Source organism: Fukomys damarensis, unplaced genomic scaffold (genome assembly GCF_012274545.1).
Source record: "Fukomys damarensis isolate Sample0158 unplaced genomic scaffold, DMR_v1.0_HiC HiC_scaffold_16, whole genome shotgun sequence".
Classification (NCBI taxonomy): Eukaryota; Metazoa; Chordata; class Mammalia; order Rodentia; family Bathyergidae; genus Fukomys; species Fukomys damarensis.
This window is the reverse complement of record NW_022900928.1, coordinates 108255523-108280009: the sequence shown is the minus strand read 5'-3', so window position 1 is coordinate 108280009 and position 24487 is coordinate 108255523. Positions and strand designations below refer to the sequence as shown.

Below are 24487 nucleotides of genomic sequence, written 5' to 3'. Positions count from 1 at the left end.
GTTTAGCGGTTAGACCCTATCTCAAAAAATAAAAAGGGGTAAGGCTGTAGCTCATTGCAAAGGCCCTGGCTTCAATCCCCAGCACTGCCATAAATAAAACATGCATTTCCTCAAACCTCATATTCCTGCTTTGAAAGTGGTCAGTTTCCTATATTAAGCACTGCTATGTTGGTCAGTAGTTTTCAGCAAAGCACTGGTGAAAGGTGAGGTGAAGGCACACTCTAAGGGCTCTGCCTTGATGGCAAATCAGTCCGCATACTAAGGAGATTCAGAAGCCACCACCTTGGGGCTACAGATAAAGGGCTGTAGAACTGAGGGGAAACATAAAGCAAGTTTTAAAATGTTGGAGAACTAATTTGGGTATCCTTTGAGGTCTTTTGAAGCAGATACTGATTATCTCACAGAGGATTTATGTTTTGGGCCTATCAACTAATTTCTCTAATCCCAAACTGCTTAGCCCTTACAGCAGGTGTGAGTCACCTAACCTGTTCCTCTTTAGCACGCGTGCGCACGTGCATACACACACACCCCAGGATTCAGTCCTCTTTCCTGTGATTTCACATTCCCAGCTGTTCTCCTTAAGCCCTGGAGATTCAAATTGGTATTCCTAAGGTTTATCTCTCGGTATGTCCCAAGTTCTTTCTTAACTTGCCAAACCCACTTAAAACAGTTCAGTGAGAATTGCTTTAGAAACCAGATTGGGGAAACAGATACTACTAAAGATTGAAATTAGCACTTACCTGGGATATTTTTCTACCAGCTGTTAGGTGCTTTTCCAAGTTGTTCTATACTCAAGAATGAAGCTTCTGGGTAAGAAGACAGTGGCCGGTCATCCTAAATGTGGCTAGTGAGAAGGGTTGGGTAGTGAAAGGTAAATGAGCTGGCCTGCATGTGGTAGTTTCCAAAAACACTGCCTAACGTGAATACAAAATGAAAAATGTTTTGTGGTTAATACAAGCTGTAAGTCAGGAAGAATACTGCAGAGCTGTAGAACGAAATCAAGTTGCTATAAAGCAGGACTAAGTGCTATTGGATTTCAGTAACTTGAAGGCGTATGGAGGTTCATGAGAGGAAATGCGAGTCTGATGTATGCCTGTAACCCCAGCATTCAAGCAAGGAGGATCTTGAGTTTGAAGCCAGTGTGGGACACAAGGTAAGATCCTGTCCCTCAAGTGGGTGGGGAAGAGTCATACAGGGATAAACCACATGAAATTCTTAGCAGGCAACCATATTTTGGACTTGAAAAATGGGTTTCATTGGTTTTAAACATTTCAGACCTTTGTCTCTTCTTGCCAATGAAGATGTTACAAGTTCAGTTAAAATTTGAGGTCTTTTTTACAATAGTAGAAAAACCAAAACCTCAAATCCCCAAAATGAAATTTGAATCCAGGCAGGTAACTCAATTTTATAATCTTCCCATTACAGAACCTTAAGACTGCCATTTGCCACCCCACTAACAACTTGGTTTTCATGTCCCATGACACTAAAGAGCTTACTCAGTTCTAGTGCTGTTTATATTACCTGAAGTTGACCCAATTACCCATTTTCAGAATGGCTGTTCTGCTTCTAGAGTTAAGACAAAATGGGGAACAGCAATTTTAGTGATATTCTGAATTTACAGATTCATGTCTAGTGTCCTGCTCCCAAATAGTTTTTAAAACTAATTTCAGCTTTTGTGCTTAGTGGCTGACATAGAGCTCAAATCATCTTATAATGATTTTATAATTTTCCCTTATAAACCACATCAGGTTATCCTAATCAGGAATGTATAAAGAACAAAATGATTAGTCATTTAAAGATTTAACTACTGAAAAAAATTACAAATGGATGAATACAGAGCAATACTGTCAGGACTAAGAATTACTGAAGCTGAGCAGCTAAGCTACTCAAAAGCAGCTTTGCGATGTGGTGGCTTTCTAACTGAAATGCAGGCCTGGGAATAGCATGTAGAAGTCAAGTTATATGCTTAAGTGACCCTGTGTACAGCAAGTTCAAGTCTAGTTCCTGTGCCTTTTCTTTCCTACTTAACTGAAACTTCAAATTCTAGTTCTACACCATTCCTGTCATTTCTGATATATTTTACTTTGAAAGATACCATCTAATGTACTGTCATCAAGTATTGTGACCAGAAAGTGACTTTGAGTGTAATTATCTTTTTAAGTGAAAAATCATGTAAGCAAAAGAAATTTATTACTACACCTTAGAGGAATGATCAAACCAGCTTTAGTAGGGTCAGTCTGAAAATACTTTAAAACCCCTCAGGACCAAAGTAAAATGTTTAAGTTCTGGACGATGTAATGTTACGTGAACAGAGGAAGTATTATAAACACACTAACCATGTTTTAATTAAAATAGAGTTTATTAGATTTTCTTTTAATATAAACATGAAAGAAAAACCACATTAAGTTGTAGCGTTCTTTTTGAAATAAAACCACTCAATACTCAAATCTCCAAGCTTGACACTGCATGAATTCTTCTTCTGAGGTGGTAGATTGTAATATGTCATATACCATTACTTATCATTTGTGTCTGTCTTAAAAAATGATGGAACCTGCAGCACTCAATATATAATGTGAAGCACTGCTACACTGAGAAAGTATTCCTGGCCCAGAAGGGCTGTGTTTACAGGCAAAATTCCTTGGATTAACTGGACGTGGTGGTGCACGCCTGTAATCCCAGCACTTTGGAGGCGGAGGCAGGAGGATCGCAATTGAGTTTGAGGCCAGCCTGGGATACATAGAGACCCTGACTCAAAACAAAACAAATCAAAACACCTAGAATTACACTTGAGAAGGGTGAGAGAAAGACTCTGTGTAACTGGAACACTAATCTTTAATATTTCACATTCAGGTAACTTTGTAAATCTGCTAAAATTATTTGCTCTCTGCCCTTTAAATTGTGAAGTGTTCCTAAGGTTAAGTTCTCTCAAATAGGACTTGAAACGGGGCACCTATACTGATTTAACATGGAGGCTTTAAAAAGAAACATGCATTATCACTTGCTGCTATCAAATCCAATTCCTTTGCATTTACCACATGTGAATTAACACTGCTCTTCATAATCTACCAAACCCACAGAAAAAAACATTAGATGATCAAAGCAGATAGAGCACAGCCATGAAAGAACTACTTTGAAAATACAGGGTACTTCTGTAGATAGAAAGTATCCCCCAAATGAGTGTAATTTTAAGCTCTGGTACCCATACCCATAGAAGTATAGGTGCTACAGGATTATGTAACATCATTTGAAAGTTCTAATGGCTCAAAGCCAAGATGCACATCCAAGTCAGTCTGACTCACCACTACCCCGCTGGGCTGGCCAAGAGCATCGGAGGCAGACATTTACGAGACTGGAACAAACAAAAGGCAAATATTACAAATTTATAAAATTAAAACTTTCAAATCATGTTTAGCTTAAGTTTGTAGTGTTTATAGCCCTGCTGTAGTGCCATGGAAGGCCCAAACACAGTACACTACACTACTATATACACAGTATACACAAATTACACAACTTTTGAACACCTTGTATCTTACTACCTATTTATCAGTAGATCAGCATGTGGGTTGGCATACGGAAATACAGTAAGTCCCCAATTTATAAATGAGTTCTGTTCCAGAAGAACTGTAAGCTGGATTCATTGGTAAGCAGACAAAGTGAGTCTTTTTTTTTTTTTTTTCATACTGGGGATTGAACTCAGGATCTTGGGCTTGCAAAGCAGACATGGGCGCCACTGAGCTAAATCCCCTGCCCCCAAAGGGAGTATTATACGGTAACCTGTGAAAAGTTTGCAACTCAAATGTTAAGTAGGGGACTTACTGTATCTTTTAATACATTTGACAAGTGGCAAATGATCAGAAAATTAGAGGCACCTATCTATAATAGTTGATGAGATGTAATGCAGACCCCCATTCAATGTAGACAGTAACTTTTATCTTTTCCTTAGGGACCGCAAACATGCCAAAATGCTAGTAAGTAGTGCTTACAAAGATTATGAATGACAAGCGCCATCCAGCAGTTTTATTGGTTTAACGTGCTCAAAACAGAGCCCTAATTTGTATGTCTCACTGCTGAGGCTTGAATCACCATGGGTGGTACTACATGACTGTCCCACGCATGACTCTTATCATTTCCACCACCAGTGGTACAAGGTGCCCAATGGGGCAGTCATGCATGGACCACCAGTGGTTCCAGCCAGTGAGAATGTCAAACTGAATGCCAATAATAACTAGCAGCTTCCATGGTACAGGAAAAAGGGAGAACAACCTTTAATACTAAGCAGTGCTACTTCTAAGTGGCTCATGAGTGTTAAGAGTCTCATGTTTTTGGCTGATTGTTGTAGCACACTGACAGAGAGCTTGCCCAGCACATGGCTAGGCCTTGCATTCCATTTCCAGCACTGTGTAGTTGAAAAAAACAAAAACAAATAAAACAAAAAAAGCCCCATGTTTTAATGGTAATACTCCATTGAGTTTGAAGGCATATGCAGCAATATGGACGGGATAATAGGAAACACATCATTTATATTGTTTGTTAGTGTCTTTAAATTCTAAAAATTTAAAGTAGTCATTAAAAAAACCTCACACATTTCACAGTTATTGGCCTACAAATTAAGCAGGTTATTTCTGTGTGAGTTGGGAGCTTCTGCTTTGGAGTGTTTTGTTTTTTTTTTTTAAACTGTTTACATTAAAAAAAAGACAGAAAGTGTGTTGTTTCTTTGACAAAGTCCCATTCTCTCTATGGAGTGCAACTGTCACTGTCCAGGAGTCCAGGAGTCTCTTGAATTTTTCTTTTCTTTTGGTGAAAATACTAACTTTGCTGGTTTTTGAGCGGGAGAGGAGTTACTTCTCCATACTATGGATCAGGGGTTCATGATTTTATTATCCTTCATTTCTCCCTCTTAAGAGAGGATAGCATTAGAGCGCTGAACACCAATGCAATTGTCAGCACTCAAGGATCTTCGTATTGCAGCTCTACACAAGTCTTTGTCTTCACACAATCTTGAAATGGCCTAGGAAAGTCAAACAGAACACATGTAGAATTTTTAAAATTCCGATTTTAAAGGAAAAAGAGCAGCAATGATGTTGTCACACATGCACATTCTTTTAGATGCTTCACAGTTCTAGCTGCTATGGCTGAGGCCTACAGTGCCAGGATCTGGGGATGGTATGTCTTACCAGTTCACAGAGGTAACATCCATCAAAGATGCTGATTAGATTACCAGGGAAAAAGAAATGTACTCAGCTATCTTAAAACTGAGTTCTCAAAGATGTCAAATGTATTGCAAGAGGCTCCTCACAGCAATTATCTGTTACCTATGCAACTGTTCCTTAAATATAATGAACATACACCCATGCAAAACAATCTGTAAACACTGGCTCAGCTCTCCAGGTTCTACCCAGTCTTCATCAGTTATCAAACATTCTAAGCACCTGTCAGGGAGGAAGGCATGCACAGGCCGGAGGGCAGGATAGGTCTAAATGGTTAAGGCATCCAAAGGTGCTCCTTCAAATGTGTACTAATTATAGTAGAAAAACATTACTCTAATATACCACCAAACTACCACAAAAAGTGCCATTTCAAAGTATGCATGTACTTCAGTTGTGAATTGTTTTGGTGTATGAATACCTGAAGTCATAAGCTATAGATATAGTATTTTTCCCTATGTAAGTTATCAATTCCATTATAAAATTGTGATTTCCCACATACAGTATTTGAAATAAACATTGAACATCCCAAGTATAGGTCTCTCAGCTTAGCCACTAATACTATGACTATTAAGTTCATGAATTTGAATTACGATACCTAAACACTGACATGAAATTTCAAACTGAGTAAAAGTCAAGAATAGTAGGTAAGTGGGCCAGGGATGTAGCTCAGTGGTGCTATGCCTGCCTGGAAAGTGCAAGGTTCTGAGTTTGACTCCCAATACCAAAAAAAGGGAGCAAGCAATGTATATAGACATAATTAGGGACACAGTTTCAAGAAATTATCTGAAGCTGGGAATGGTGGCGCACATCTGTAATCCCAGCACTCAGGAGGCTGAGGCAGGAGGACCACTGTGAGTGCAAGAGCAGCCTGGGCTACACAGTGAGTTCCAGGTCAGTCTCACTACACAGTGAGACCCTGTCTCAAAAAAAAACAAAGACATAAAAACAACAAAAAGAAATTATCTGACACAGTTTTGTAGAAGGGTGGAGGTTCAAAAGGAGAACCATTAACAGGTTAATTTTGACTACAATATTCTGATTTGAGATAAAAAAGGAGATAGTATCTGTAATTTTTTAATAATGTAGATCTTTATATATACGTCAAAAGACCCTGGAAGTAAAATGCTAATAAAGGGTTAATAAGCTCTTCCTTTGTTTTATGAAAAAAATACTGAAATTTTATAACCAAATAAGAGAACAGTCACTATACTATCGTTATCTTCAAAGTAGTTACTCAGAGTACAAGATATAAAGCAAAAAGATTCATACAAAATAAGGAACAACCCAAAACTTTAATAAATTCTTCCATGTGTTAACTGAAAACATTCCCCTTTCTAGGTAACCACTGTTTTGTATGACTTAGTCACAGATGTTGGCTTCGGTGGCTCACACAAACTCCACACAGTAAAAGCACAATCTTACCTCTAGGTTCTGAGCTCTCTCTTTGCTGAGAGGAGCAAAGAGAAAGTTGACGTTGTTGTCATCTGCTAAGGAACGCAGGTCGAAGTAGTATTTGGCATAAACACTAGCAGGAACATTAATATTAAACTGAAGTAGCTCCAAGAAATGCCTTTCCATCTCATTCCTGGGGGAGGGGGAAACACAATAAAACCAACACGGGACAATTTTAGTCAACTGGGCTAGCTTCAAATACATCATTCTGAGCTTCTAAGATGGCTCTAAATTCTGTTTTGAAACAAATAAAGGCTCCCCAGCTGGAATAATACACTAATGCTCAAACAAGGTACAGCTATTTGTGGTCCTTTCTGCATCCCAGCACTGGGACTTTGGGCGGAGGGGAAAGGTTACGGCCCTCTCATGCACTCGCGCTGCTGACTCGGGGGCTCATTCTTCAGAGTTCCATTAGTGCAGCTGTACGATTCATACTCCACACTCACTCCCAAGGCCCCACTATAGTGAGCAGATGAAAGGAGTGATGTATGCTGTTTATTAGCTCTGAAGAACTTGCAGACATTTTCACCGGGCTGATAACAGGAAGGGGCTTATTGAAGTAGGGAAGCGCCAACAAAAGAAGTGGGCATATCACCACGGCAACAAATGGATCCATCGAGAGCCACTGCTATTATCTCCGAGGGGGAAAACTCTTGAGGCAACAAGGATTGATCTCAAATAAATAAATAAATAGGCTGCACTGGAAGGGAAAGGAAATCCCTTCCCCTGGTCCCAGCATATGAGGCTATGTCAAAGGGCATAATGCAAGTTCCTGCTCACCCTAATATCACCAGGGTGAGACACTGTCACCATGACAATCAAGACACTCCATTTATACTTTGGAAAGCAGACTGACCAAAGGCAGATGTCTTGGCTACACTAAATCCACTTTAGGACATGAAGCCCGGGACTTATAAACTCTCTTTCTCCATAGGGAAACCCCAAGATGCTCAGCACTAATGTGCCTCACCACAAGAGAATGCAGTTAGAGTGGAGAGTTCAGGGCAGCAGGAAGGGCAGGGATGTGGGAGTCCTTACTACCTGACCCCAGACCTGCCCCTGCCAGGGCGCTTGCGGTCAATACACACAAGATCAGAGCAAATCTTACCACTGCCACAGGAATTTCTGTAGAAAGTTAAGTTTGCACAAATAAATACTTAATCAAGCATGAGAAAGGCTTATGTTATAATGTACTTGGTTTCTTGGCTTTACGATTTTAATATTTTACCCACTGGCTAAGTAAAAAATGCCTGATGCTGTCCTGAATGGAGAGCATCTAAAAAGTGAGTAGAGATGTGGTTTTCTCATTTGTTGAAATTAAAACCAAACTGAACCTACTTCCACAATTAATTTCCTGTTCATATGGCAATAAGTCTATAGAAATGTAAATCAGATGTTTTGATAATCAGCTAATCAAGACTTAATTTACTACAGGAATGAATGCACTTCAGTACCCTTTTATTTTTTTCTCCACTAATACATTTTAACTGTGTAGAAATACAGTACTTCATGGGATTAACATGTCTATTACAAGAGGTTTCATCACTGAAGAAAAGCATTATGCCGCCTACAGAATATGGATCTTCTGGGGTTTTGTTATTTTATTAATGGCTGAATAGCATACCATTTACAGGCACAGCAAATGTTCTGAATAGGAGCTGCTCAGTTTAACTTATTCTTTTGAAGAGAAATGTATTCTAATAAGATACAAAGGTGGTGTGAAAGTTTTAAGCAAATAAGATAGACGTCAATTTTGTAAAAAAAAACTTTTTCAGTTTGGCCTCAAAAGGAGACCATTATAAATAGTCAACAGCAGGGGGATGAGACAAATATATATTAAATACTGTGCTGTATGCATTCCCATTTCCAAAGATCATGAACAAAAGAGCCTGTTAGCATGGCTCTGTTCACACACAAAAAGCCTCATAAGAACTGGCACTGCAGCCAACCCCTGCCTCCCCTGCGCCTGGAGCTCACGTCTGAGAAGTGGACACATTTTCCTGGATTGGCTCTCATCTTGTAACTAGAACCAGAGCTCCCACCCAGCTTAGTTGTAGATTTTGAAAAAAATTTCAGCTCCCATCCTGGCAGAGGTATTGTTCATGATTAGCAATTTAATTTTTCCAAGGGACCATTTTATAGACTGATGACAACAACAAAGTCACTTTAGTTTCTGCCACTTCCAAAAGTACTTCCACTCGTTTCAGAGTCTTATTGCCACATCCTATGCCAAGATGGCTAACTAAGCAGTATCATGACCACTAAATTTACACTACTATCAAAGTGGTCATTTTCCCCAAAGCCATACCAACTACTACAACCAACCACTTGCCCCTTCTTAGTCTTAAGTATCCTCACATCAGCTGTAAACAGAGTTGGTAATTCTGGATGACAGCCTTATGCAGAATAATGGGCAAAGACAAACACAAACTGTTGTATGATCTTAAGCTTCCTATGATGCTCAGTATGACCCAGAGGTTTTCCTTTCTAAATGCTATCTACAAAGACATTTTCACTGACAACTGGGCACTTGGAGAGTCTGCTGGAGAACATCTCCCCTGCTCACCCTGCCTCCCTCCCACCTCACTGACCTACCCTTCACAGCAGTCAGGGGCCCAAATGGAAGCCCATGTTCCACTGTTGTCTCGGTTCCATGGTACTGTGCCACCTGTGAGGAGCCTCTCAACAGGGCAAGGGTCTCCCCTGTGCTCCCAGTTAGCTCAAGGCCCCACAGTGCTGCCATGGCTGGCTGAGCACCTAGGGAGATGAGCACCAGCTGATGCCCCAGCAGTGCTTCTCAGACTGTTGAGGGGACTCCCAGAGCTTCCTAGCAATTTCCACACACATACAATACACCTAATAGGGAGCAGGCAGGAATACAGGGAACTGAAAGCCTTGCTTTCCTAACTCATGATTTCTGTAACAGCAGATACTGGGGTGGGGGGAATACAATGTGTGAGTTAGGTTGATACTAAAACCTTTTAATAGTCCAGAGGTCATGAGACCTTCACAGTGGCCAAACTTTTATTTCAAAAGCCAGTCATGTGCCCCTTAAGAAGGAAGAGGTACTGGCAGGCAACTTTTAAAAAGCCATAAAGATATGCAGTGTACTATGTTGTTCTGGTAGTAAGCATATAAGATGTTTGGCAAAAAATTGTCAGAAAAATTATTTCAACTTTTCAAACAGATTATTAGAGTAATGGCACGTCAAGATGTACAAATCAATGATGGAAAATATGAACTATTAGAGTACAGATGGATAGAAAATATTAGTCTTATGCCTATTTCCAATACCTGCATGTAACATTTAAAAATAGTTCTTAAAATGTACACTTTATGGGAGCAAATGAGGTACTGGAAAATGGTTAGAAAGTTCACCAAAACCTTACAAACTCACATGTCCTCAACTGTAATGTCCTTGAGGATCTGGCAGTAGTCCACATTCCATACAGCCTGATCGTCCCAAACCTTGGAGGCAAGAAGAATGGCTCCCAAAACAATTCTTTTCCAGTTAGTGGGACAAATGTCGATCTCAGCATAAGTTAAAAGCCTTTCTAAGTAAACCTGCAAAAGTAGAGCACTGGTCTTTGATTTTAGTTCAATTTAAGTGCTATAGTAAGAACTGTTATGAATGACATTTCTTCCATGTTTGACCAGAAAGCAAGTGCCTTTTACTTTTAAGTCCTACAGAGATTTTGTTCAGCCAAAGCAAGAGGTCAGATTACAGTTGGAAGTCAGACACTTCAGTTTCCAACTCTGCCTGTGTAAATCTGCAGTCCCATTTTGGTCCTCAGAATGACTACAGACATCTCAGTAAAGGGCATCCTGAAGAGCGGCACTGTAATCACTGTCATACTTACAAAGGACACAGATGCAGGCCCTGTGTAAAGTCATTCAATACACAGTGAGTGTCTCCCCAAGTGCAAGTTACCATACCCAGCTGTTAGTTTCATGTTGGTTTTAGACATGTCATGCTTGAATATGTAAAAGCCAAGTGAGTATATTTTTATATTCTTGTCATAATAACTGATCCTTTTGTGACACTAGCGGAACAAATGGTGGACAAGAGAGCCTCCCAGTGGCTGCTGAGCAGAGTAGCATGTCAAGCACAGGTCTTAACAGCTATAAAGTATTCCCTTGATTCACTTTTATGATGTGAAAAAGGACAGTCCTTACAGCCCTTATGTTGCACATCTCCACTATCAACTTCATAATATTTTTCTTACATAATCTCCTACTTTAACTTTTTTAAGGTTTTTAAATTGCCAGTCTGTATTCCTCGAATGCCTAAACCCCAACACAGTTTGTGAGACAATCTCCTGAATTATTTTACATACATCAAATACTGATTCCACCAAAAACTGGGTGAAATTAACAAACAAGTGTAGAGAGGAAGCTGTGATTTGCTGTAACTTCAAAGGATACTCGGCAGAAGAGTAGACAGCTTTTGGTATCAGATGGGAGAGTGATTCCAGGACCAAATCTTACTGCACAATTTACCAAGGCTCAAAACCCTTACACAAAATGGCATGGTATTTGCACATACTGTGCACATCCTCCCATGTACTATAAATCATCTTTAAATTACTTACATTACCAAATACAATCTAAAAGCTATGTAAATAGTAGTTATACTGTATTGTTTAGGGAATACGGACATAAATTTCCCTCCAACTATTTTCAACCCACTAGTAGTCTAAATCACAAGAGCAGGGCCCACAGACACAGAGAGCAGAGAGCATATGCTGTTTGAACTCTGCATCAAGACAAGAAAATGGCACACTTTAAGAGCATATTTAGTGTCTGAAGAAGGCTGACAAGCAGTTCAAATCGGACAGTTTTCTCCAGACTCAACCGTTTTCAAAAGCCAATGGCTACTGAATGTTACACATTCTTGGCGAGATTCTCCTCTCATTCCCCAAAACTCAGCACTCTTAATTGTCCTAAGAATCAACCTCCCTCCCTCACAGGATTCAACTCTCTTCTGTATAGAAATGACTGAAGAACAGTGAAACAACACAGACAATTCCTCAACTTCCAGCCACCCTTCCAGTGGGCTTGTTCTAGGCTGACACCTTTACACCACTTGCCCTGCTGTGTGCCTGGAAGACAGTTCTTTTATTCCTATGAAGAATCTCTTCTATTTGCACAGCTGGCCCCCTCCACTTCTGCAGAACAGGTTCCTGCAATTACTATACCTCTTTCTGAGGACTTTCTCCTTCTCTGCTCGATTTTTACCAATATATTTCTGTTGTTTCATCCCATTTCCAACAAGTGCCAGAGTGCTGCTTCTTACTCGGCTCACTGTATCATGCCCATGCCAGCTCATCTGTCCTTAATCCACTTTCGTTTGCCTACTGTCACTATGCCTTGGCTAAAAGTACTTTGCCAAACCCACTGGGACACTCAAACTTACAACCAGAGCCCTTCATCCCAACTACATCCCCCCAGTCCTGGTATGTAAAGGGCAATGCCATTCGCCTACTTGCATGGGCCAAAAACCTACATCTGAGTTATCCCTCTCCAATCTGTTAGCAATTCCCGCCACTTTGCCCTTCACTGGTGAGCAGATGGCTTCCAACCCTGAGCTACCTCCTATCACTGCTGTCTGCTAACTCTCCTCCTTGGCCTCTCATCTGACCCCTAACCAGTTTACTCTCTCCAAAGCATTCAGCAAACACTATTTTTTTTTAAGAGTAGGAAAAATTTACTGAGGGAAAGAAAGCTTCTGTCTAAGACAGAAGGGGGACCAGAAAGTGGGTAGCCCACTCACTATTATTTTCAAAGATGTTTTATATAGCAAAGCCATTTGTTGAGGCAGTTACAAAGTGGGACAAAAGTGTAAGACCCAAAGGAAAATTACAAGGTGGGTATGAGGTGGGGCAAAACCATGACCAGCCAATAAGATTACAAGTACAGTCACCGAGGTAATATTGATTAAATGGGAATCAAATGGGAGAGCAAGTCACATAGCAAGCACACAAGGATTTTCAGTAAAGGGCGGGGGGTCAGGGATATTTCCTGGAAAGGCTGGGTTAAGACCTTGGCCCCCTGTACCCAGGTGATTTAATACCTATTTAGATATCAATCACTGCTATTCATCCCCAGGGGAAGCAAAAGGATATAGTAGTTTCTCTCCTTTTACAATTCTGGCCACAGTGAATGTGTCTTTATTGTCCTCTATGTTGGCTCCTTGCTGTGTTGGTTCCTTGAGGGCTGCCCTGTCCAGCTGCCTACAAGATATGTAATTAATTTACCCTCTTAACACAATCCCACCATCTTGAACCACCGCTGATACACACCTGACTGTCCCATCAGGAGGTACAGTCATGCAAGTACCACCAGATGTTCACCACCTGGCAGCAAAACCTACAGATTATGGCCCTGTTGTGAACTTATTAAATTAGGAGCACTTTGCTCTCCCCATTGAGATTTACCAAAAGTTACCCATCAACCTAGAATTTAACTTTTTCCGGTGGCCTCAAGCTACACAAGGCCCTGTGAGACTGAGACTCACTCCCACTATGCCAGCTGCCCTGCTCTTCCTGGAGCACATGAAACCTGTGCCTGCACCAGAATCCTGGCACCTGTTCTGTTGCCTGTAAAGCCTTGAGGCCCTTAGCGTCTTCATTTCAGTGAGGCTGCTGCTCAATGCCATGCCTCTGAAGTAGCTCTTCCTGATCATTCTATTTAAAATAGAAAACTCTCTAGTCACTCTTTTGCCCTCTACCCTGGTTTATATTCTTGGGATTTACCACTACCTGAAATATTCATAAACTTGAACAAATATTTGATGTCTTTTTCACTAGAACAAAAGCTTATGAAGGCCAGAACTTTGTCCAACATGTTCTTTCTTCTACCCCAGCAGTGTAACAGTGACACAGAGATCTCCAGCGAGTATCTATGCAACTTTTTGGCCACATTTAGCATTCTAACCATACACTCTTATCTGGCTTTATTGCCCTCTCCTCATTTTATTCCTACTACTCTGTCCCTTAAATGCAGACTGTAGATCAGAGCGGATCTGTGAAGACTTCCTCCCCATTTTTCATTGTCCACGTTCTCTGCATTTGAACAGTTATTCTTAATTCTTTCTCAGATTCATGATCCAGTTCTATGTATCCAAATGGTTACTAGACATTGGACAAGCCTCCTCTCTGGATTCTAACTGGATGATACTGCAGTAGGTACTGATCCAAGTACTCTTTCCTCCAGGCCATGCAGCTGACTTTCCACTATGCATCTGCTGGTGGGGAGGAGTAAAACAATCTCAACCACTTAAGCAGAACTGATTACTCAAAATGATAATATCTCCCACTAGGGATTCTGGCTGACCCAACACTAAGCATACCCTATAGCTCAGCAGGCTAACAAAGCCTTTCTAAGAACTACTGGGACTATCATCCTGGGCAACTTCAGGAACAGACACATGGATTAGCATCCATAATACTACAGAGAATTCAAGGCAATAATTCTCAATCACAACATATATCAGAACTGCCTGGGGAAGAAGTACATCCTGGGACCTGGCTAGAACTGCACCCAGTCTGTGTGGACCACATGGTTTTGTAATTGTTCCCCATCCCAGCCTACAGTACCCTGTGTGCAGCATGTGTGTACTGAAATATGGTGGAAAGTCTCTCCTATATCTTTAATAGCAATTGTTTTGTGATGAGAAAAGAAAAGGCAACATTTAAACCATAATGATTACACTCAAATATGTGTACTAACTTTCCTTTGACAGTTTTCTTTAAAAAGTTCTGATGATAATTTCAGGGACCTACTTTGGTTAGAAAAATAAGACTTTACCCTATATACAAGACCAATTTCTAAACATGCTGATAAATAAGAAATATCTTACCAAAGTTACTATTGCACATTCAGCTGTTAGCTGGGCGGCACTAAAGAGGGTTCGAACAAATCTGTAAATAAATTTGTGTTCAGGGTCATGCTTAAAGTACTCCTCTGGAACCTTCTCTCGCTGAAAGAAGAAAGGATGCAATGTAAATAACCACCAAAGAAAATGTTTTAAGTACTCTTAAGATATAAAGAGTGAGGCCGGGCGTGGTGGCTCATGCATATAATCCCAGCACTTGGGAGGCTGAGGCAGGAGGATGGCTATGAGTTCGAGGCCAGCCTGGACTATATAGTGAGTTCGAGATCAGTCTCAACTACATAGTGAGACCCTGTCTCAAAAAACAAAAAAAAGAAACAAACAAAAAGATATAAACAGTGGTATCTTACAATCATACCAAATATAATGACACTTTGGTCAATGATAGGCCACATACACAATCACACTCCCCTAAGATATCACCCAGTAATGCCACAGCCATCTTAGTTTGTGTAAGTACACTAAGTACAATGACGAAGCTGCCTAACAGTGCCTCTCTCAAGACTGTATCCCAATCTTACATAACACATGACTGTACCACCCATCATCATTCAATAAACAAAAATAGACAGGGCTGGGGATTTAGTTCAGCGGTTCCACCACCTGCCTTGCAAGCGCAAGGTACCGAGTTGATCCCCAGTACCAAAAAAAAAAAAGACAAGAAAAATAGACAAAAGCATAGAAAACTAATGTTCCTTTCTATTTTCTTCCACAGAATTCTCAAATTCATTTTTAGTCTGAAAAGTCTTATTTCTCCGTAACCATTCTCTGGTAATTAATGTAAATGCAAACCAAAATGAAATAAATGTAACTGATAAGAAAAGAATACAATCCCCAAAACAAAGTGACACCTACTGTGAGTGGATGTGACCGCTCATCGAAAATATCCAGGGATCTATTTGCATCTCTGTAAAATAAGAATATACACTTAAAATTAATTCAGAAATCATTAATAGTCTACTAACAAATCTTTTATGGGTAAAGGTGGTTGAAGAGAGATGCCTAACCTTCAACAAAGGAAACAGTTCCACAATTTCTCCTAGATTCTGGCCTTAAGACTTTTACTCAGTGCATCAAGTACTGTGAAACCCTTCCCACAATGACCAGCTAACACTGCCTGTAAGTCATGACTCAAACAGGCAATGCTCATGAACCAAATATAGCTTCACTCCTTTCACAAGGCAGCAACGCTTGCCGATCAAGGCTTCAGAACTTTTAATACACGTGAACGAGACTTGGGTTTTCCCAAAACTCTCTTTTTATTGCTCTTCATTTTTATCATGTATTTCTTGTTTCTATTAATTTGTATATAAATGCTTAGCTGCTTTTCTATTTTAAAGATCAGTCTTCTAAAAACTCATTAATTACACTGTGCTCATATAAGCAAGTGATTCTATAAGATTCCCTATACATCTGAGTTATCCCTCTCCAATGTGTTAGCAATTCCTGTCACTTTGTCCTTCACTGGTGATCTGATGGCTTCCTATCCTGAGCTACACCAAGCACTGCTCACCTAAATCACTGTTGTCTCCTCCTCTGCCTCTAATCTGACCCCTAACGAGTCTACTCTCTCCAGGAGAGTATTTTCAGGAGACACACATGGTTAAACTGTTCCTAAGACATTACTTTCCTCTTGGGCACTTGTATGAAAGCAAATATGAGTAAAATGGATTTTATAGCATGAATCAGATTAATTACTAAATTATACTAGTAGTCATTCCATTCTTCAATTCTACTTGTAATTAAAAAAGAAAAATACCAAATAGTCTCTCTGGTGTGAAAAACTGTAATAGTACACAAGATCCTAATGAGATAATTAATACTGTGAAATAGGAAGAAAGGGGCTAAAGGTGTAGGGAAAGTGGGAAGGGTAAGGGAAAGGGAACAAGGGAAAAGAAAAAAAATATTAGAAAATGAAAAAATGGAAATAAAGTGTTTGTAAAAGGGGAGGGGGGAGGGGGTGAAGGGAGTGTAGGGGCAGGGGAAAAAATGAGAACCAAGACCTGTCATGTGAAGGTACAGGATCCCAATAATGAATGTAACTGTATTATATACCTAGATTGTACCAATAAACTCAATAAAAAGAAAAAAAAGAAAAGAAAAAGTCAGACATGGTGGTGCACATTTATAATCCCAGCTCTCCGGAGGCTGAGGCAATAATATTGCTATGAGTTCAAGGCCAGACTAGCCTATATAGCGAGTTCAAGGCCAGCCTGAATTACAAGACCCTGTCTCAGAAAACAGGACTGCTTCATTCAAGCATGTCTTTGATGAAGCAGCAAAACCTAATATAGTAAATCTTGACTTTAATATTCTTAACAATTAAGTGCAAAGTTCACAAGAACCATTTATATGTAGTTATCTTGACTTTAATATTCTTAACAATTAAGTGCAAAGTTCACAAGAACCATTTATATGTAGTTAAGTATGACTATGTTAAAAAGTATTTGTGATTTAGTTGTGAGCTGAACAAGCTGCTTATTAGAGAACACTATTTTTTATTAAGAGTAGGAAAAATTTATTGAGAGAAAGCTTCTGTCTGAGAGAGACAGAAGGGGAACCAGAAATGGGGTTGCTTGCTCATCCTAATTTTCAAAGATGTTTTATACAGCAAAGTCATGTGGTGAGGTAGTTACAAAGTGGGACAAAACCAATGGAAAATTACAAGGTGGGCATGAGGTGGGGCAAAACAATGGCCAACCAGTAAGATTACAAGTACAGTTAAAAAAACACTACTGATGAAAATGGGCCTGTTAGCACAAGAAACATAACCAGTATTTGTTACCAATGACAAAATTCAAATTGTCAAACTAAATAAATATTTTTGGAAAACTGGTACTTTCTGCTGTTCACTCGATAGCGTCTCAATTTTGATAAGACTAGGGGAGTTACTATTAAAAGTGAGTTTTTTACACTATAAAGAAATAACTGGGTCGGGGATTTAGCTCAGCGGTTCGGTGGCCTGCCTTGCAATTACAAGGACCCGAGTTCAATCCCTGGTATCAAAAGAAAAGAAATAACCAATATTTTCCAAAATGACCAATGCATATAAAATCATGTTCTAGTAAATGTTTATTGCACAAGAAACAGTACATCAATAAGTATTCTGTAATTTTTATTTTTATTTTTTTGGTGGTATAGGGGATCAAACTCAGGACTTTGCACTTCCAAGTCAGGAGCAGTGTCACTGAGCTACATCCCCAGCTTTTTTGGGGGGGGGCACTGGGTACCAGGGATTGAACTCATGACCTTGGCTTGCCAGGCAGGTGTTATGCCACTGAGCTCCCTGAGCTAAATCCCCGGCCCCTATCAATAAGTATTAATGTAACAAGTTTATGAAACAATGTAAAATTCCACAATAACTGACTTTGTGTTGTTTAATGTGATAATAAAGAAATATCCACAATTATTTGAAAGCTTTAAAAATATTCTTTTATCCAACTATATAGCTCCATAAGACAAGGATGTCTTTTTACTGCTTCTTCAAAAACAAAATTGTAAATAAATGAAAACCAAGAAATATTAGAATCTAGTTGTCTTCTGTCAAACTGATTTGCAAAATCATAAAGGCATTTTTAATCAACTAAAAAAGAAGCACTTAAAAAGCTACAAATTTTTTTATGAAAAGCTACTTATATTAACAACGTAGCTCATAATTGTGGGGGTAGGGGGTGGGGTGGGGTGATGATGATTATATGATGTCCCCCAGGACAATGTGTGGTTGTTATACATGCAGAAGGATGCTACTAGCATCTAGTGGGCAGTGGACAGTGACACCATTAACATCCTACAACATACAGGACAGCCCCACAACGGAGAATTAGCTAGTTCAAATATCAGCAGGATCAAGGCTGAGAAGCCCAGTATTAACATGCCATATGTGTGTGTATATATAAATTGTATATAAATTATATGTATAATATAAATTTTATGTATAATTTATGTCTTATATATATACCCTCAGTATTAATTTCTTAAATAGTAAATATCAATATAGTTCACAGAAACAAATATTCTTTGGGATCTTCATGACCTTAGAACATTTTTAAAGAGACCTAATTACAACAAAAAACTCCAAATGAGTTGCTTCAATACTGGAATAAAATCACATACACTACTGTAATAAAATCACACAATTAAAATAAAAGTCACATTAAAATGATAGATATTTATGTTATGATTCAATACTATTCTTCATATCATGCAAATCAGGTGGAACAACAAGACAGGTTTTTAAAGAGCTCACCTGTTCTTTATGTGGTAATATATTGCTAAGGTCACACTGTGGAAGGAAAAAAAACATATTTATAACAACTGATTTTATTATCTATTAGGCCTGAAGGCATTTTGGCAGGGATTCCCAGCATCCCTGAAATCCTTCAGTTCAGAATAGCACCACGTGGGCATTTCCCCTTGTTTTAGTTTTTTTTTTTTTTTTGACTTGTAGCAAAAACCAAAATGCTAGATAATATGCTGTTAGAAGACGTTTCTGTTGATTTCAATATACACTGCATATTTCTCCTTCATTTGCTTTTCTACCCATAAAACCCTCTTGTGCATGTTCCACCTATCTACACATGGTTAATTTTAAATCACACACTTTTTTTTTTTTGAGGCAGGGTCTCCCTCTGTGGTTCAGGTTGGTCCTGAATGCACAATGTAACCTAGGCTGGCCTTGAACTCAAGGCTGGTCTTGAACTCCTGCCTCAGCCTCCCAAGTACTGGGATTTCAGGCATGTACAACCATGCCCGGCTCTATACAGTCTTTTTAAAAAAGTTGTTGGACTGGCATTTATTTCAGTTGATTGAGTTCATTATTCATCACTGTTCATTTCTTCGCTCAAAAGTAAATAATGAAACTGCTATATACCAAATAACATCATTTAAAACCAATTTTGCACAACTGTTAGTAGAAAATTTATTAGTATGTTTAAGTGCCAACAAATTGGTAAGTCCAGATATCCTGAAATAATCAGTAATAATAATACAGCATAACTACATGCTATAATCTTTTCAGGCATTTCAAATGAGTTTAAATGAACTATTAGTAAACAGATACAACTCTCTAGACATCATGTTACTGCATCCCAAGTTGTGCACAGATGTTGTATATCAGGGAACAACGGGGTTCTCTGAGGTGTGTTATATGCTTCCATTTGTCCTCACTGTCTAAAATGAAGCTCAAAATAATTGAGGGAAGGCAAATCTGAATTTTAAAAATGTATACAGTATTTTAAATTTTAAAATTAAAAAAGTCTATAACATTATTGCTGTCAAAGATGGATACTTCTATAGTGTTTCAGTTTTGTCTCCAAACTGAGTTTAAAAACCACAGAATTTGACTTCACATGCTGAAGAGGACCACCAAGCTTTCATCCAACAATCCATTTTACAGATAAGGGAACCAAAGCTTGAAACTGACTTGCCCAAGGCCCACAAAATGGGGCAATTCTCCCCAAGTCACATTAAGCAGTGGAACCACCAGAGGGGCTTCAACATTAGCCTGACTCGACCTTGAGACATTTCTGACAGATTGGCATTGGGTATGACCTGGGTACCACAACTGTTCCCTGCAGGATCCCAATGTGCAGTGAGGAGTTAAGATCAGAATCCCCTGAAATGCTTTCATCTAAATAATTACACCTCATCCTCATCCCTAACTTCCTAGAAGACCTGTGAGCACCTACAGATGGAAGGGAAGATGCAGGTGGTAAAATGCCTGAGTCTGCAGACATGTGCAGTATTTTGGAAAAGTTGCATAAGCGATTCTAATAAGGGTAATCCACTATTAAAACAATGCACTATTGTCCCATGACATTAAAAAATTCTTTTCTAAAAGCCAATCTGCCCTATTAGAAAACATTTATTTCACCAATAGTGAATGTACCAAATGATTATTTTTAAAACTTACTGAAAACAAACTAAAACTGTTTTAGTTTACTACAGCCCTCTAAAAATTAGAATGGGGGGGCATGAAACCTACTTGTTTGAGAAAGGTTACTCTTTAAAACTATATACTGAATTATACACTGAAACATCATCACAATATTTTGAATTCAAAAGAAGCTGAGGACCCTAATTCAGAGTGGTTTTTCACTCATGGATTTAAGACTTTGGCTGAATATAAAACATTCAGTGATTACTTGGTAGGTGCCAAATCTTAGGACTTTAGACAGTGTTATTTTTACTGAAATACAATTTGATCTCAAGTACTGTAAGTGTGAGAGAAAAGTTACATTGAGTGTGAATTAATAGAAGTTATTGGTAATTTACATGAGCTAAAAAATTAAAAAGCTAGCATATTAGAAACAAAATTAAATTTATAAGCTAATTACATTTTCAACTGAAAAGTAAATAAATTATGGATAAGGATATTAACATTCTAAAAAAGCACTTATAACCTGTCTTCTGAAAATCAAGGAGACATCAATAATGTTTCCTGAACAACTCCAATGTAGTGGGGAAACTGCACACTGGTTTTTGTTGTCATTTTAGTAAGCTTAAAAGGTTCCTGTCAGGGCATTCTGATAGCGTCTCCAATAGTGACTCATGTTCACATGTGACGGGGAAAAATTCAAGTACAGATTCACTGTGGTGCCAGCAGAGGACAACCTATTCCTTCTTTCACAATTCCCAAAGTGCTGAACATTGCTTTAGGTCTGCAACTTCAAAGAACTTTTTCTAGAAACAGCCAATAAAAAGCACCTCTTATTATGTTCAACAGTGTGTTGACAACATAAATGCATCAAATAAAGAGGCATACTTTTCTTGGGAGTCTTCATTTGCTAACTGGCTTTCCCTTCCACCATGCAGTCTGAGAGGTCCTTAAAATCAGTATATAGTTGGTCCCAAATTTTTTTTTGGTACCAGGGATTGAATTCGGGTCCTTGCGCTTGTGAGGCAAGTGGCAGAATCACTGAGCTAAAATCTCTGGCCCCCAACTTCTTAAACTGAGCACTGAAAAGGATAATCAAATAGCTGAAATTACCAAGTACGGCTAGAATGCTTTTGGCAGAAGGGAGTCTGTCACTTAGCCCTTGGTAACCTAGTTGTACTCACCATTTTATTGTGGTTCTAAGATTAGGCTGGCTGACTGTGCTGTCATCTAGAAATATTGTTGAGCATGAGCTATACTTTTTAGTAAGCTGCCCTGGAGATACCTGAAGGGGAAGGGAAATAGAAGAAAATGTCACAGTAAGTTAAATCTATAAAAATGTGTCTTTTTTCCTGGGTTAAAATGTCAAACGATAAAGCATTAGATATTTCTTACACTGCATGAGCTGCTTGAGTGAGATTTCATGTGTGGATCTATAGAAACCCACTGGAGGCTCTTGACTTCCACAGATGATATTGAAGAATGGGTTATAAAATGCTGCCCTTGGTATGGTACCCATATCAAACCTAACAAGCATCTATTATGAATTCCCTTATAAATATCATAAAATGTTTAAAATAAGCTATCACTGTTTTTCTCAAGCAATAAATAGTAAGTTATTATTTGGTAACTAGCATAAAATGTAGTGGCTTAAATAATATCGGTAAAAGAGCAATTTCCTGAAGCAAGTGAAAGCCTAATACTTAATTAATACTAAATTTGATGAAACAAATGCATTAGTGTCAAAAACTCTACGCACCAGGCTGCTCAATCACTAATAAACCTTGAGCCACAGGTTTCTCTGGGTCTGTTCTCTTGGTTAGAGGATAAAATTACTACTTTAAAAAAAAAATTATCTCACAAAATAGATGACAAAAACAATTTTGAATATTTAACTTTCACTTCATGTTTAAGTCACTTCATGACTGTCATTACATTACTCAAATGAAAACTTCAGCCTTCCTGCCTCATACATGCTGCTTCTCTGCCTAGAATGCCTTTTTCTTCTTCCCTGTCTCATTTACCTTCTGGGACATGTCTCCCAGCAGCCACAGATAAAACTTTTGCCTTTTTTGTAAACTTATCCTCCAATTAATTCACCACTGTTACAGGACATCAACTGCCTGCAGGGAATCCCCTCGGTAAGAAACGAAGCTTCTTCAGAAAAGGAAGGATTCTTTCAACTTCTACTTCCTGCTGCTGAGCACAGAACGTGGGAAAAATCAATGAGTTCAACAAGGGTTGGACAAATCATTAAGAATCCACTAAAATTTGAGAGGTAAGTCATACAACAGATATCCATCAGTGAGAATTTAGTTGCAGTGGTTACAATGAACTTTTTGAGCCCTTTAAAGAATAAACTACCTTTAAAACACTTTAGAAGTATCCATTTATTTGCAAAGAATAAAAGAAGACAACAATAGTCAAATAATGAAATAGCCTAAACTATGTTGGCAATTTCTTCCTTAAAAGCTAATAACCAAATCTTGTCTGAATAGCTCAAGATTAACAGCAACATTTCTTTTAAGCCACAGAATATCAAAAATTTTAATGTTCTAAAAAAAAAAATGAATTCAGATGAGCCTTCCTTCATTCTATCTTCATTCTATTAATATAATGCTTTCCATCATGCTGTAGCTCTCTCCCATCAGTATTCTCCACCAACACAGGAAAGATGGGGTAGAAAGGAGACCTAGTTATAAGTACAGAGCATGTACATACTGATAAGAGCCCAGGAATGCCCATACAGTATACTTGTTTCAGATGTTTTAACTACAAGGCCACTTACTTCTAACTGACAAAAAGACCCCGATGAATTTTTGAAAAGTGTGACTATTTGGAGTGCTAAATTCTCCTTCAAGCTACAAATATCTTTTTTTCCCCCAGTACCAGAGATTGATCTTAGGACCTTGTGCTTACCAAGGCAGTTGTGGTGCAACTGAGCTACATCCCCAGACCAAGCTACAAATATTTTAACTGTATCTAAACTCTGATGTTTCTTAAACTAGTCTGGTTAAGGTGTATTATATTAACTATGTATTAATGCATATACTTTTATAATTAAAAAAAGCAAATACTGTATAAACAAATGAAATTCAATTTATTCAAATATTTTTATTAAATATGGAAGAGATCTTTTTAAGGTCACTAGTACAGACTAAGTATTCTAAATTCAAACTGTTCAGAATCTGAAGAGTTTCTGGATTCTTTTGAAATCTCAGAATAGTTCCAAATATGTATATATATATAATATATAGAGAATCTAGTTGCAGTGGTTACAATGAACTTTTTGAGCCCTCTAAAGAATAAACTATCTTTAAAACGTAAGATAAGTTTGAATCTATATATACTATATATATAGTATTGGGGATGGGAACTAAGTCTAAACACAAAATTCATTTATGCTTTCATATAAATCTTATATACACAGCTGCAAGGTAATTTTATACAATATTTTCAGCAAACTTGTCACATGAGTCAGCTTGGAATTTTCATTTTGCAGTGCACTGCTACCACTCAAAAAGTTTTAGATTTTTGGAGAATTTTGGGTTTCTAAATTAGGGGTGCTCAATCTATATTACAGGTAATGTGGCATACACTCCATCATTATCAAAACTCAATTCTGCCAGGAGTGGTGGCACACACCTGAAATCTCCAGCACTTAGGAGGCTGAGGTAGGAGGATCGTCATGGGTTTGGGGCCAGCGTGGGCTACACAGTGGGCTCAGGGCCAGCCTGAACTACAAATTGAGACCCTGTGTCAAAAAAAAAAAAAAAACAATTCTGATGAAAAGTCTCTATACAGGAATAAAAAAAATAAAAAGTAGAAAAACGAATCAAAATATAGACTAGCTGACAGTGCTTGGTGATTATTTTACTTACAATTTTCCTATTATGGATGTATATTAGCCTGTCTTTGAAAATATTGGTGCTTTTCATTAGATGTGATCTTACAGCCCCTTATGGGAGATCATCTAGAGAATCAATAATCTATCTCCTAGATTCAGCCAAAGAAACACTGAACACCTCCCCATCAGGTTAGACTTTTCATCTCCTGATA

General features: G+C 38.5%; 1 protein-coding gene across 4 annotated transcripts in view; it reads right to left on the bottom strand.

Annotated features, from left to right (window-relative positions):
- Positions 1 to 4671: 4671 nt before the first annotated feature.
- Ccnyl1 (cyclin Y like 1) overlaps positions 4672 to 24487 on the bottom strand; it is an 83687-nt gene continuing 63871 nt past the window's right edge. For all 4 annotated transcript variants that reach the window (XM_033764578.1, XM_010616084.3, XM_010616083.1 and 1 more), the window contains 7 exons: positions 21613 to 21713; positions 18800 to 18835; positions 15409 to 15460; positions 14521 to 14640; positions 10057 to 10223; positions 6630 to 6792; positions 4672 to 5008 (listed from right to left, as the gene is read on the bottom strand). In XM_033764578.1, coding sequence (XP_033620469.1) covers positions 4898 to 5008; positions 6630 to 6792; positions 10057 to 10223; positions 14521 to 14640; positions 15409 to 15460; positions 18800 to 18835; positions 21613 to 21713 — 750 coding nt within the window. In that variant the 3' untranslated portion in view covers positions 4672 to 4897. The remainder of the gene's footprint in view (positions 5009 to 6629; positions 6793 to 10056; positions 10224 to 14520; positions 14641 to 15408; positions 15461 to 18799; positions 18836 to 21612; positions 21714 to 24487) is intronic.